Source organism: Aulonocara sp. 'chitande type north' Nkhata Bay, linkage group LG2 (assembly GCF_057382095.1).
Source record: "Aulonocara sp. 'chitande type north' Nkhata Bay isolate Kocher_YH1m ecotype deep benthic linkage group LG2, A_spYH_male_GT1.1, whole genome shotgun sequence".
Lineage (NCBI taxonomy): Eukaryota > Metazoa > Chordata > Actinopteri > Cichliformes > Cichlidae > Aulonocara > Aulonocara sp. 'chitande type north' Nkhata Bay.
The window spans coordinates 20,064,697-20,077,512 of record NC_141345.1 but is presented as its reverse complement, the minus strand read 5'-3'; the positions used below and the strand labels follow the sequence as shown (position 1 = coordinate 20,077,512).

Below are 12,816 nucleotides of genomic sequence, written 5' to 3'. Positions count from 1 at the left end.
GGAAACTTAAAGTTGTAAATTGCATGATGCACAATGTGTAATCAGTAATCAGAGGGATCTTTCACTTCAAGCTGTGAAATCTTCAAAGTTTAGCGTGCGTTTTCTTATCAGGAACGTGTTTCATCCCCACCCCCTAAAAAAACCCAACAAAACCCCCCCCAACTAAATAAATAAAAAAATTGCAGGACGGGCAACCGTTAGCTAAAAAAAAGAAAGATATATATCCAATCCATCAGAGTTTCCTCAGCTAATTACAACGTGACAGCACACGAGCCTCAGTTAAAACACGTCGTAGCACATCTGCTATTTGGACTACGCATATGATGGAATGCGTATGGATTTTTATGGATTTTTTTTAGTAATCTGACAAGCTTTTCTGTGTGTCATCATTAGTGCTTGTATTGATCACTCCTCTGTGCTGACAGCGGCTGAATTTGATATTCAGATGCCTATACACTTCTATGCTAAGTGATTAGCTCCAGACAGACACATTAATAATAAGTATGCCAGTGACATAAGATATATGACACATGACTGACTCTTAAGTTTACAACTTGTGTCTGACGTTGACCACTAATTAATGAAGTCATACTTCAGATCACAGCAGACACTGTGACACTATTTAGCCTGAATAACTCATCTGGAAGCATTACATTTAAAATAAATAAAAAAAAATAGCATGGTAAATGTGATAATAAGGGATGGGCCCTTTTTTAAAATTAAAAATAATATAATCGTTTATCATTATTTTAACTGCTTGGCTCTTTAAAGCCGGATCCATGAAGGTTGCTGTTTATTCGTCTTGATGTGCAAGGGGAGAAAAAGACAAGAGTTTAGCGAGTTTAGCGGACAGGGCTGGGTAAATGAAAAATGGACCAGTTCAAATGAATGCTGCGAAGCTGCAAGTAATCTGGCCGAATTCAAGCGCAATTTCAAATAAACAGGGATAATAAAAAATGGAAGTTGGTCAAACTTCCCTGAAAAAGAAAAAAGAAATGACATCCTGATAATCGTAAATTATCCTCCACCTTGGCTTGTTTGCCTTTTACTGCACCTGGGCTTTAAGAACAGCCGGGACAGGAAAACACCAGGCTGTAATTCTGATATGACAGTGTACCATTTCCCTGTTAAACCGGAGCACATTCTTCTCACCTGCCTCTGCTGGGGCTGTAAAAATCAACATGTTCGCCCTGCTCGCTGCACGTTTCTGATTTATTGCATACAATGGATTGTTTTACTGTCTGCGAATGGACACAGTAATAACTGGCTGTGATGCATTCAAACACTTTGCTTCTTACTTTCAAATCAGCACACATAATAGGTGGTGATTACACCAGCCAAGCTGTGCTGCCACTGCAAATATTTCCCCTAAAGAATGGGACTGTTTGCATCCCTTTCAGTCCTACACAAATGGAATCTACCAATAATTGCCTTTTCTTCTCCAACAATGATTAGTTATTTAATGTTGCCATTTGTATACTGTTTGATTTGTGAGGCCACTGAGGCAAAGTTTGGATGTGTGTGTGTGTGTATCGAGGGACTCAAGTCTGTGATTTGTTGCATTGCTACCTTGGAAATGTATTCTTAATTGTGCCGAAACCTTGTTACACCCGCAGACTGGCAGGTCACAAATGACTCGCCAGCTGCTCGGTTGCTGTGGGCACAACGGGGAGAGAGAATTATAAGATGGATGGATGAGAGAATGTGAGAGTACAAAGGGGTGGAGTGTTTCATCCCCTCATCAGTGAGGCTGCAGGTGTCCTGCTGTCAGGTCTGGATGGGCAGGCTAGTGATTTGAATGTCTGATCCACAGCCCGTCTTTTGAAACAGAGGCCACCTTCAGCTTGTTTTGTAGATTCATATTTATTGGCTGCGGAGCACGATAGCGTCCAAAAATTACAGTAGATTAATACAGTGCACCTGCAGATGAATGAGGCGCAACAAATTCAAATAAGTACAGTGTATTTGCCTTATGCCTTACAGATGTTGCCTGCGAGGGTTAGTTGTTATTTTTATTAATGCGTCTGCATACGCTCACGTGATGAAAAAACCCACCCCATCTTTGATCAGGTAAGATTAAACACTATGTGGGGAGACCCTGCTAAAATGTGGTATTGATTCATGTCTTGGTGATTATAAACAAGACTGGAGTGTTAGCTTAAATGGAAATGACTGATGTTTATTGGCTGCTAATAAGCTATTACCTCAACCTTGCTGCAAGCTAGAAGTCAATCCATGCTCATTTCACTTGTAAGGAGATGGGAGGGGTGAGAAGAAGAAGAAGGATGGGAAGGTGGTGGCGGCGGCGGGGTTTGGAAGTATTAAGGAGACAGAGGGCAGAGTGAGATAAAAAGGGGAGAACATCCGTGTTTGTATTTCAATGTGCTGAGAGTAAGCCGCAGCTTAAAGCAATTTATATACCTGTGAAAAATGTGCCAGCCATTTAATGGCTGTGGAATTAGCCGGGAATGGAACAGCACCTATTTCAAGGGCAGGACTGCTTGCAGATAAGCATCACCATTTACTGTAATATTGAAGCCAGAGGATAGAGTCCTGTTACAGAGGAGATTAATGAAGCCCATGTGGGTGATTGTGTGTGTGTGTGTTGGTGTGGCTATTGTATTTATGTCTTTCCTGGAAATGTTAAGGTTTCCAGGAGCAAAGAAATTAATATTTCCTCATTTTTTGACACAGAATACCACACATCAATTGATTGTTGCCTCAGCTTTGTAAAAAGCAAAAAAAAAAAAAACCCTCCAAACTCATAACAGTGCCATCCAGTGGACACACTTCCCTTGTGCACCTGTGTGTTACAGCACTCACGACTGAGCCAGCGCATTTGACCAATCCTGTTTTGGCTGATTTGAAATATTTGGGTTGGACACAGACATCAACATACATGCACTTGCAAATACACTGACACACACAATTTTCCCTATTTGTTTTTTTTCTCCACAAATGATAGATGAGTACAGTTTCTGGTGTATTGATTGAATGCTTTTATGGAATTACATCTTTGGAGCAGGTTGGGCTTTAGAGGAAAGACAAATAGGCCTGACTAAATGAGAGTAAGCACAATCCACTATGAGCTGGCTAGAAAGAATGGACAACTGGGGGTGGGGGGGCACCTAAGTGCTAGGACTGGTTCCAACACCACAAACAGACATCCATCCTTCCTCGCCTCCTGGATGTCATCACCCAGGAAAGAAAGATAGCAGTATCCAAGTGGGGATTTTCTTTCCAAACTGGAATCCACTCGGCTTCTCTTCTACGTGCTATAAGCAGCGATAAGGTAACACACTGAAGCACCGAAAGCAGCTCGATCCTTTTCCTCACGCTACAACATTTTAAATGGACTCGCTCTATTTACTTTATTGATTATTATGAAAGCATTTCATTATGCAGAAATTTATACGGCCAACAAGCAATTATGAATTCAATTCCGCAAATGTAAGCTGAAATGTGTCTTCGTGGCACATGAGAGAAGGTGGAAAGTTAGCAAAAAGAAGCACAGAGGCCCTAGCGCACACACACATTTACACATGCATGCACTTTCTGAGCAGAAGGAGTGCTAATGCCACCATTTTCAAACACCAGCTAATTCACTCACTTAACTGCCTGTGTGGCGTTGGGGTAATTTGTTAATAGCAAGGCAGTGCATTACCAGAATCAGAAATATGAAATACTGCTGGTTCTTAAGTCCCCCCATCACCATCACCACTACCACCTGCAGCAGCAGAAAAGATGAAGTATGAACTCTGTCTTTATATCAGTTGTATATGAGTGGGATAAAGCCTTAGAGGGACATAATACTTGCACTTCCAGGAAACATTTTTCATTTTAGGATTCACCTATAGCAGTTTTGATGGTTCCCAGTTATCCAAAAATGCACTCTGTGGCTTCCGAGTTGCATACACCAAATGCTAGTAATGATAGATGTGATTTTGAAGTATAATAAACTTTTGTATGCGAGGTGAAGATGACAGTAGAACTTTGCTGCAAGTACACTCCTCCGTGTATCTCAATCAACGGTACACAGCAAAATCTCCAGTGTTAATTCAACTCCTATAGTGTTAAAGTTAACACTTTTCCAGTGTTTATATAATTCTCACTGGTTTAGAGTTAAAGTAACACTTTGCAAAGTGTTATTATTTTAACTCCATTGTAGTGTTAAAAATATAACACCCATAGTGTTAAAATTTCACTCTGTATGGTGTGAAGTGTCTTCACTCAGAGTGTAACTACCTAACATTTATAGTGTTGTTTTAGGACACTGATAAGTGTTCACTTTTACACTGGCTTGGGTTAACTCTTTTCACTGAGGGTGTTACTACACAACAACTATGGTGTTATTTATGACACTTTTAAGTGTTTATTTTCACACTGGATTGTGTTGACTGTTTTCACTTAGAGTGTTATTCTGTAACTTTTACAGTGTTATTTTGGCACTTTAAAGTGACATATATGAGCTTTTAAATACTAGTCTGTATTAATTGTCTGAATACAAAAATGCATTAAAGTGCAATTACTGTATGACTACTGTGTTACATTCAGTGAAAGTCCTTGTTAAGTCCCTTTACAGGATAAAAGGAGAAACATAAAATTGGTCACATAAGAATTTTAATAAATATTAAATTCCAAGCACCATACAGCATACGTTCACAACAAAAATAATGGCACAATGTACAGACCATCATCATCACCATAAGCACTTTGCAAATCAAAGGGCTTGTATATTTCAATACAGTCTGCTTTAACAACATATTTTTCATCAGTTTCAAACACTTTATAAGCATGGCAATGTTCACTGAAATTTTCAACCACAAGCTTCTGAACTATGAAGTAGGTGTGACTATTGACCAAAACTATTGTTTTTATTCTGCAAAACACCGGCATCTCATGTTCAGAACCACAACAAATGACCAATCCTGTTCTGTACTCAGTCCCATTAATGTTAACCCAATTAGCAGAGAAAGCCTCTTCTGCAACAGCAGGCAAGCCTAGGGAGATCATTTCACTATTTTCCTCACTATCAACATCAAATGATTTCAAGGGCCCATACTCAACATGGCTTAAAGGACATGTCTCCCACTTGTATGCTATGGATGTTTGATGTTTTTTGGCAAGTGACACTGTGATGTTCTTAAAGTTCTTAAGGGTGTCTTTGAACACCCTATGTTTAGCCTCACCTCTCATGCTCCATACATGCAATAATGGCCCAATTTTTCTGATGCAAGTTGGGTAGTGCAACATAAAGTGGTGTTTGGGAATCATGTTCCTACCTGGATACAACAATTTGAACAAGTCATGATGTTCCATTGTTAAATGTTTTAGAAGCACAGTCATGCCATGTGTAACAGATGGAGAGAATATGATGTTAATTATTTGCAACAATAGCAATAGCATAGTCCAGTTCTGATTTCCTTCTGGCACAATATCACCAAAAATTAAAGGAATGTTTCTTATCAGACAAAGAGTCTGAATGGAGTTAAGACCTATACTATTACCACTACTGTCTAAGTTCACCCTTGTTGGACGATTTTTGCTCTCCAAGTAGCCATAGTCAAAAGCATAGATCCGTGACAAAAGAGCAGGTTTCGGCAGAAAATTGTCTGACAGATATTCCAACAGTAACTTTATCTCATATTGTGCTACCCCTTCGAGAATATCATGCATAATGTCCAAGGAAAAGTTCTGGCAAACATGAAAGAATTGAAGAGTGTTCAGTGTAGAATTCTTTCTTAAGCCAAACACATGTAGCTTTTGAGGATCAGATTGCAACTCACTGCAGTGCATTTCAAAAAGTTCTTTCCCTCGTAAGATGATCTTTGGATCATCCTCAGTATACACACTCTGTGCATCCTGTTTTGCAATTAAACACAAACGACAAAAGTAACGTCCACTGAAAGACTCAACAAAACCCAAAATTGAGTGCATCCCCAAGTTGTCCCCAGTTATCTGACATATAGTGCCATGGACCTTTTCAGATGAGAAGGGTAAATCAATGCCATGGCTCTCCAAAAACTTTATGTCATCAATCAGAGGCTGTAAAATAGGATCAAAGCCGTATTTTTTCACATCTTCTGCATGAAACAATGCAACCAAATGAATGTTCATCAATGCAGAATTTAACTTTGGAGGCAGATTTCTGAGGACAAAATAGATTGCACCAACTTTGTGAACACCACGTTTGGAACCAAGTGGATTAGCAGTCTCAAAGTCATCATAATAAAGCTGAATTTGCAAAGAAGTCTGTGGTTTTGAAAACAATGGATGAGACTTATAGTAACTCCCATCACAAAAGTCTTCATATCTGTCTTCTTTTGATACACATGGTTTAGCAAGCAGCTCGCAAATATAAGAATTGCGACATATAAATTTGATTGTTTCCAAAATTGGAATGTACACAAAAGTGTCTTTTACTGGTACCTGGTCATAAGTGCCTGATTTTTTATTTAACCTTGTATCATAGCGTATTCCTAAAGTCTTTTCCACTGGATCCACAATTCCCCATTTTTCACGGAAATATGACTTTCTTTTAGCTTCAGTGTCGAACTTCTCAACTGGATTGTCAAAAGTCTCAAGACATTTTTCCACTGGAGATCTAACAGGATTTTCTGTTGGCACAACGTTCAGTACTTTATGTTTAAACTCACAGTGCAGTCCATCAGCAAAATCTTCCAAATCACAAACAAGTGATGACACAAAACTATTTGCCAAACCACTACCATTGAGTTTACCAATAATTTTAGTGCAAATTGCTTCAGAATTTTTTTTAATTCTTTGACCTGACCCATTGTTTTCAGAACACCCAACCTCTAGGCTCTGAGTAACACTTGTTCCTGCAACTGCTATGTCTGTATCTTGTAATCTGTCAAAATCAGCTTGAAATGACTCTGAGGGTTCTGCATCACCACTTTGACAACAATCTTCATCATGAACACTATTTAAATGTTTTTTTAAACCAGAATATGTAGTGAACTGACGGCTGCAACCATCTTGTGAACAAGCCAACTTAAATTTGGTGCTTGGATAAAAACTGTGACCTAGTCGCAAATGACTTATCAAAGCCTGACTGGTGCTATGCAGAGTTTGACAGATAAAACATTTAAACATGGTTCTCATTCAACATTTTGGCACGCAACTCACGAACACGTGGTGACTCATCTGTTGAGGTGGCATCAATGTTGAATATGGTGGTCTGCACAAAACTGTAGAGATGAACCAGTGACTCGTCGTAAGATAAGTTGAACACGTAGTGGGATTTGAAAAGTTCATCAAAAGCACTGAGTGAGCTGGTGGCTTGGCAGGGGATGAGCTGTTTGTCCACTGCGATGTAGAAGGTGTCAATGCTGTTCTGGGTTCGACCAACAGCGAGGATGTATGGTTGTTTACCATCTCTTGCTTGCAAGTGTTCATCAATGCTGCAGCATGACTAAAAACAAATGAGATATTGACATATAGGCCTAGCTTATACTTGCTGAGTATGAACCATTCATTCAGTTTGACATTATGTGCCTTGCTAACTTATTACAAAATACTAAGACACATACTTCATGGAGAGGAAAACTAAAAAGTGCAAAAACTGAAAAAGTGTTTTGTAGGATTTTAAAAAGTGAGACAACATATTTACCTTGTGAAAGTGCACCATTTTGTGTGCTGCATCAGTTGGACTTATTTTGGTTCTCCTCTTTCGTCCAGCTGTGGGTGGCAAAAGTTGAAGGAGTAGCAGCAGAGAGGCCATGTCACTGTCCCAGTCTGTGTATGGTTGAATTTATAAAACAATTTCAAAATGACAGGTAAAAATAAATATTATTAAAATCAAACAAGCATGGTGCGACGCCTACCATTTACATCACTCTCTGTTGGTTTCTCAGCAGCTTTTATCAAACGACACAGGTCAGTTGACTGAGTCAGCTGTTTGGCTTCTTTAATAACCTTTGGCTTGAATGACATGTCCCACTTCTCAAGCAACTTGGTGGCTGTTTCAGCACCAAACAGCAGCAGGAAGTCTTGATTGACCTGTTCATCATACACACAGGACATAAAGACAGTGCTCAACATTGTTTACATTGCAATGTGATTTTGACCAATATGGGATATAGCCTGACTGGGATGACCAATGATCACATCTTTTACTGTTGCCATCCACATCAGCAAAACAAAAAAAAAAGGATTAACAGTTGAAAATATCAAGTGATTTGACTTACTAGTCCTTTGACATCCAAAAAGCGTGGAAATGTTTTGAAGACATCTGCAGTTCTTTGTGGATCATGCACCAGATCCTGGCGATGTTGGAACGTCATTTTCATCTTCTGAAATACACTTGCTTCATCAGGAGAGTGAACAAGAAATGAGATGGCCTCCTTGCAGGCATCTCCATCAAGTTGCTGAGGCAATGTGGTTGCTAATCTTCTGCGCTTAGGCCCTTGTTCTTGATGCACTGGGACTTCCTTCACTGGCCGTTTGGTTGTAGACCTGGACATGGTTTTGAGGCGCCACGCTATATATCCAGTGCCTTTCACTCCGTCGTAGAAATGCTCCTGTCACATTTAAACATAGATGAAAAATAAACATCAAATGCGATCTTACAGACTTTGCAGATTCAGCAAAAAGAAACCCAAGGACTATTATCATGTAACAGGTGCAATACATGTTAAACAACATCCACAATTTCAATACAGTTTTATGACAATAGTTATTACGAAAGAGGAATGAAGATTTTTCTTTTAAATCATTTAGCTGATGTAATTATTCCATGATGAAAACTAAATAATGTGCTGTTTTACAATCACTGCATGACTTACATAGCCGTTTGGAGAAAATGGATCCTTCAATGAGGGAAAGAGTGTAATTATTCCAAGGGCATATTTCTCCTTTTGCTTACGGGAGGGAATTCTGCTATAGAGGAAATACAATTGACAATGTTAAATCAGAAGTATGTGTCTTTACTGCAGTATACATTACAAGAATATTCCATATGGCCCATCTTTACTTTTTTATTAGGTACTATTACTCTTACCCATGTCTCTCAGTCATATCACTTGCCAATATGTTAACAAGCTGCTGCCGGGTGCGGTGGCTCAGTGAATTTTCGGCATTGTATTCTTCAAGAATTTCCTCTCCACCAGGTTTCCTAGTCAAGGCATTTTTAACCATCTGCTCATATAAAAGGGAAAATAATAACAATAAAAACTTGTTTGTCAGTAAAGGTGAAAGTTTAGAGGAATGTCAACAAACCTGTGAAAGACATATCTAGCAAGAAGCACTAACTTCTACTAACATTTTTTCATACAGGGCAAGTTGGGAACCACCATGTTTTGAATTTCAATTTGTATAACAATCTACAGTATAAATGGTGTCAACTCAAAAATACAAAAGACATTTTCTGTTCTCAATTACCTCTTTTGCAGCCTCTGACACAGAAACATTTGGTGCAGAACTGTCTTTGCTGGATCTACTGCGGCCTGCAGGAATGCCCTTTTCCCTGAGGTCACTGTCACTTGATGAAAGTGATATAGTGTCCGTGAGGGAAGATAATGTATCCGAGGAGGATGGTGTGGAATGAGCTAAAGGACAAAAATCTTTGGGAGAGATGATTTGGTTAACTTTCTTTAGGCTACTCCACAATGCCATTAATAACACAATTTCAATGTTCATGTTCAGACAACATTCTATACAAATATGACCCAGCCCTGTCCACTGTCATGTATATTGCATGAAGACAGGTCAATGTCATCTGCATCAAGAGCAAAAGAACTTGGCTCTACATTGAGTGGGCTATACTCTGAAAATTTAAGTTATGATAACATTTACCTTCATCTGAAATCTTTTCACGTATTGTCAGGCATAGGTCTGGTTGGGCCTCCAGTAACTCCAGAAAAATGTCTTCTTCGACAGCTGTGTCAGTTTCATCGAAAATATCAAGGTCAGCAGCATCCGGAAGTCCAAACTTGGTTTTGGCTTTACAAAAAGATAAGCATAATGTCACCTAAAACGCCTGAAAAACTTTTTTAAAAACTAATTTTGACTTTTTTATTTAGCTAATATTTATTAACAGCTGTTTTACCTGTCTTTAAAATGGTTAAATTAGACAAGTCTGCAGCAACAATATAGGCCTAGGCCTACTGCTCTGTACTGTTTTTAATGTCACACATTAAAATAAAATGTGTTAACATTTAATTCGTTTTTTAAATAGATGAGATGCAAACATGATGAACTGATACATGTGCAACAAATTTTGTTCTGCCAGGTTATCTTACCTTCACTGATGAATTCTAGATAAGTGAATCCTGCGTGCAATTTAATGTACTTCTTTACATTGAGGTATTTCACTTTCAGCAACATGTCTTACAACAGCACCTGGTGGAGAGAAGGGGGCACAGAATATTTTTTACCATATATTTAAACCATAGCTTAAGTGGCAACAAATCCGGACAACTTTAAGAAAATATTAGGCTATACATTGTGTGATGATCTGTGAAGGGGTGACAGACCACTTCAACCTCAGGAACATAATTTGGCTTCCCCCTGCGCACTAAAATAGCTGAACTTGGGTACACAGAAATAGCATCCAATGAATTATCCACCCATCCACATGTTTATAAGACGACAACGGCGATCTTCTCGTCTGCACGCAGGCTAGATACTTAGTTCTACTATGTTGCGAGTAAATCGCTGTAGCCTACTTGGGGAAAAGCATCTCTGTTTAAACCATGTCAGGATGATAATCCACATAAAATTTCCTGTTGAACGCACACCTGCCTTCATCACGCTTTCACTTATGACAACAAATATCCCTTATACTGTAAATTAATGAGTGCAAGTCTTACATTTATATCGGGAGTTTCTGACACATGCACAGCCGTCTGGCTAGTTGCTACTTTGTGGTGGTTGTTTTGTGACACGACATGCTAGGATTATCAGTGGAGGCGACGTCAACGACCCTCAGTCGTTATACCGCTTTGTCTTAAACACTGGATGGTAGCCTATTTCACTAAAACTGTAGAAAAGGGGAAAATGTTCCCTTAGATTAGGCCTACTACAACATAGGGCTGCTCGATTATGGCAAAAATGATAATCACGATTATTTTCACTGAAATTGAGATCTCGATTATTTGACGATATTTATTTAACAATAACAATGTATTGAATAATGACTTTAAAGATTGTCAAAAAATAATATAAAATAGTGTGCAAATACTGATAACAGTGCAAATGTTTGCAATATAAAAAATAAATGAAAAATGTAAACATCTATGTTTAGTGAACATTGCAGTGTTGCTCTGTGGTGCAGCTACAACACTGTAGCAAAGTTTACACACTATGTCTACTTGATCCACGTCTGACTCCGCGAACCCATAATGTTTCCACACCACTGAAGTTTTTTTTACCTCTCTTTTCAACCAACGGCAGTCACTCTCCTCTCCAAATAACTTCTGCTTAGCTTTCCGAGCTTCCCTCGGGTCCTCTTAATTGTTGTGACACGTGTTCGAAATGCAGAGAGGTGCGCTCGATTTGCCACACGGAGCAGCGCGAGAGTAAAGCACGAGGGAGGGGCTAATAATCGGCTCAGTCATTTTTAATGATCGTTGAAAGCCCAGATCGTAATCGTGATTAAAATTCGATTAATTGAGCAGCCCTACTACAACATGTATGATATATCCTAACCGTTAGCAAGCAACCCATGCACAAACGCAGCGCGCCTTGCTTGGTCACTAACATCTAACAGAATTCCATAACCCCCTGCCACTTCAAAGATTTGTAGGCTAGGCTACTGCTAAACTCGCTGGTAGCACGTGTAATTAGCCTATCTTGACGCTTTCCAAAACTTGACTTGAACGTCTCCATGTGATTGTTTAGTTCACTTTTAAATAGGATATTTCTGAGGCGAATGTTCGCTTCCCTTAAAAGCAGTGGGCTAAACGCATTTGTCTTAGCTGCCAGCTAGGCTACCACAAATTCAAATTTTAACATTACATTTAACATATCCAGAGGATAGCTAACTCCTCCCTCGTTTCATTTAATAAGCATTGAACACTGGAAAGCATTTCTCTTATGACATTAGAACTAACTAGAATTGAGAATTATATTAAGCATGCATTTATTTTCGCTGCAATATTAACTTGTTATAGAGGATAGTTTAGCTACCTAAGCTAACGAATCCCATCTCTTACCGCAGATGAATACACTCCACATTAGGAAAATATTGCATGCTTCTGATAAATAATGTTATAGGCTAGTTAGTTACAATATTTAATAATGATAAAATAACATAGGTCTTGTTGTATAGTTCTTACCTGAACAACCTCCTCGATCTTGACAGCAAACTTCTGGCGGACTCCTCATGCCCATGAGCGCGAAAAACCCGGATGTGGAAATCAACTCCAAATGAGTGTTATAGTATTGACTCTTTGAAATAACTCCGGCTACAGAGCTTTTTCAGCACCGTTAGTGTTACTGTAACTCTCAAACCAACACTTTTCAACTCGAAATTTTTAACACCAGTAATTTTAACTCACATCAACACTTCGGATTTTGCTGTGTACAATACTGCAAAAGGAGACTAATTTACAAAAAATAAAAATAGTGATCACACTGTAACTTAGAGACCAATATTATTTTTCCTCTTGCAGAAAGTACTGTTGTTGAGCAGCCTGAAATGCCTTGTTTGCAATCCACTAATTTATGTCACTGTGTAATTAGCATAATTAGCATTGCCCTCTAACGATGAATAACTGACATTCGGTTTCATATTTTAGATGTAGCAGGAGCGTTTCAGAAGAAAAAGACACAGGCACTCAAGACCTCTTTTAT

General features: G+C 38.8%; 1 protein-coding gene across 1 annotated transcript; it reads right to left on the bottom strand.

Moving 5' to 3' along the window:
* Positions 1-4,664: 4,664 nt before the first annotated feature.
* On the bottom strand, positions 4,665-12,360 carry LOC147337677 (uncharacterized). The gene is made up of 10 exons (XM_086262833.1): positions 12,300-12,360; positions 10,263-10,362; positions 9,817-9,963; positions 9,403-9,584; positions 9,023-9,159; positions 8,808-8,901; positions 8,211-8,543; positions 7,839-8,022; positions 7,634-7,758; positions 4,665-7,435 (listed from the first exon to the last, which is right to left on the bottom strand). The coding sequence occupies exons 2-10, from the start codon at positions 10,345-10,347 to the stop codon at positions 7,109-7,111; spliced, it is 1,614 nt and encodes a 537-aa protein (XP_086118959.1). The 5' UTR covers positions 10,348-10,362; positions 12,300-12,360; the 3' UTR covers positions 4,665-7,108.
* Between the last annotated feature and the right edge of the window lie 456 nt (positions 12,361-12,816).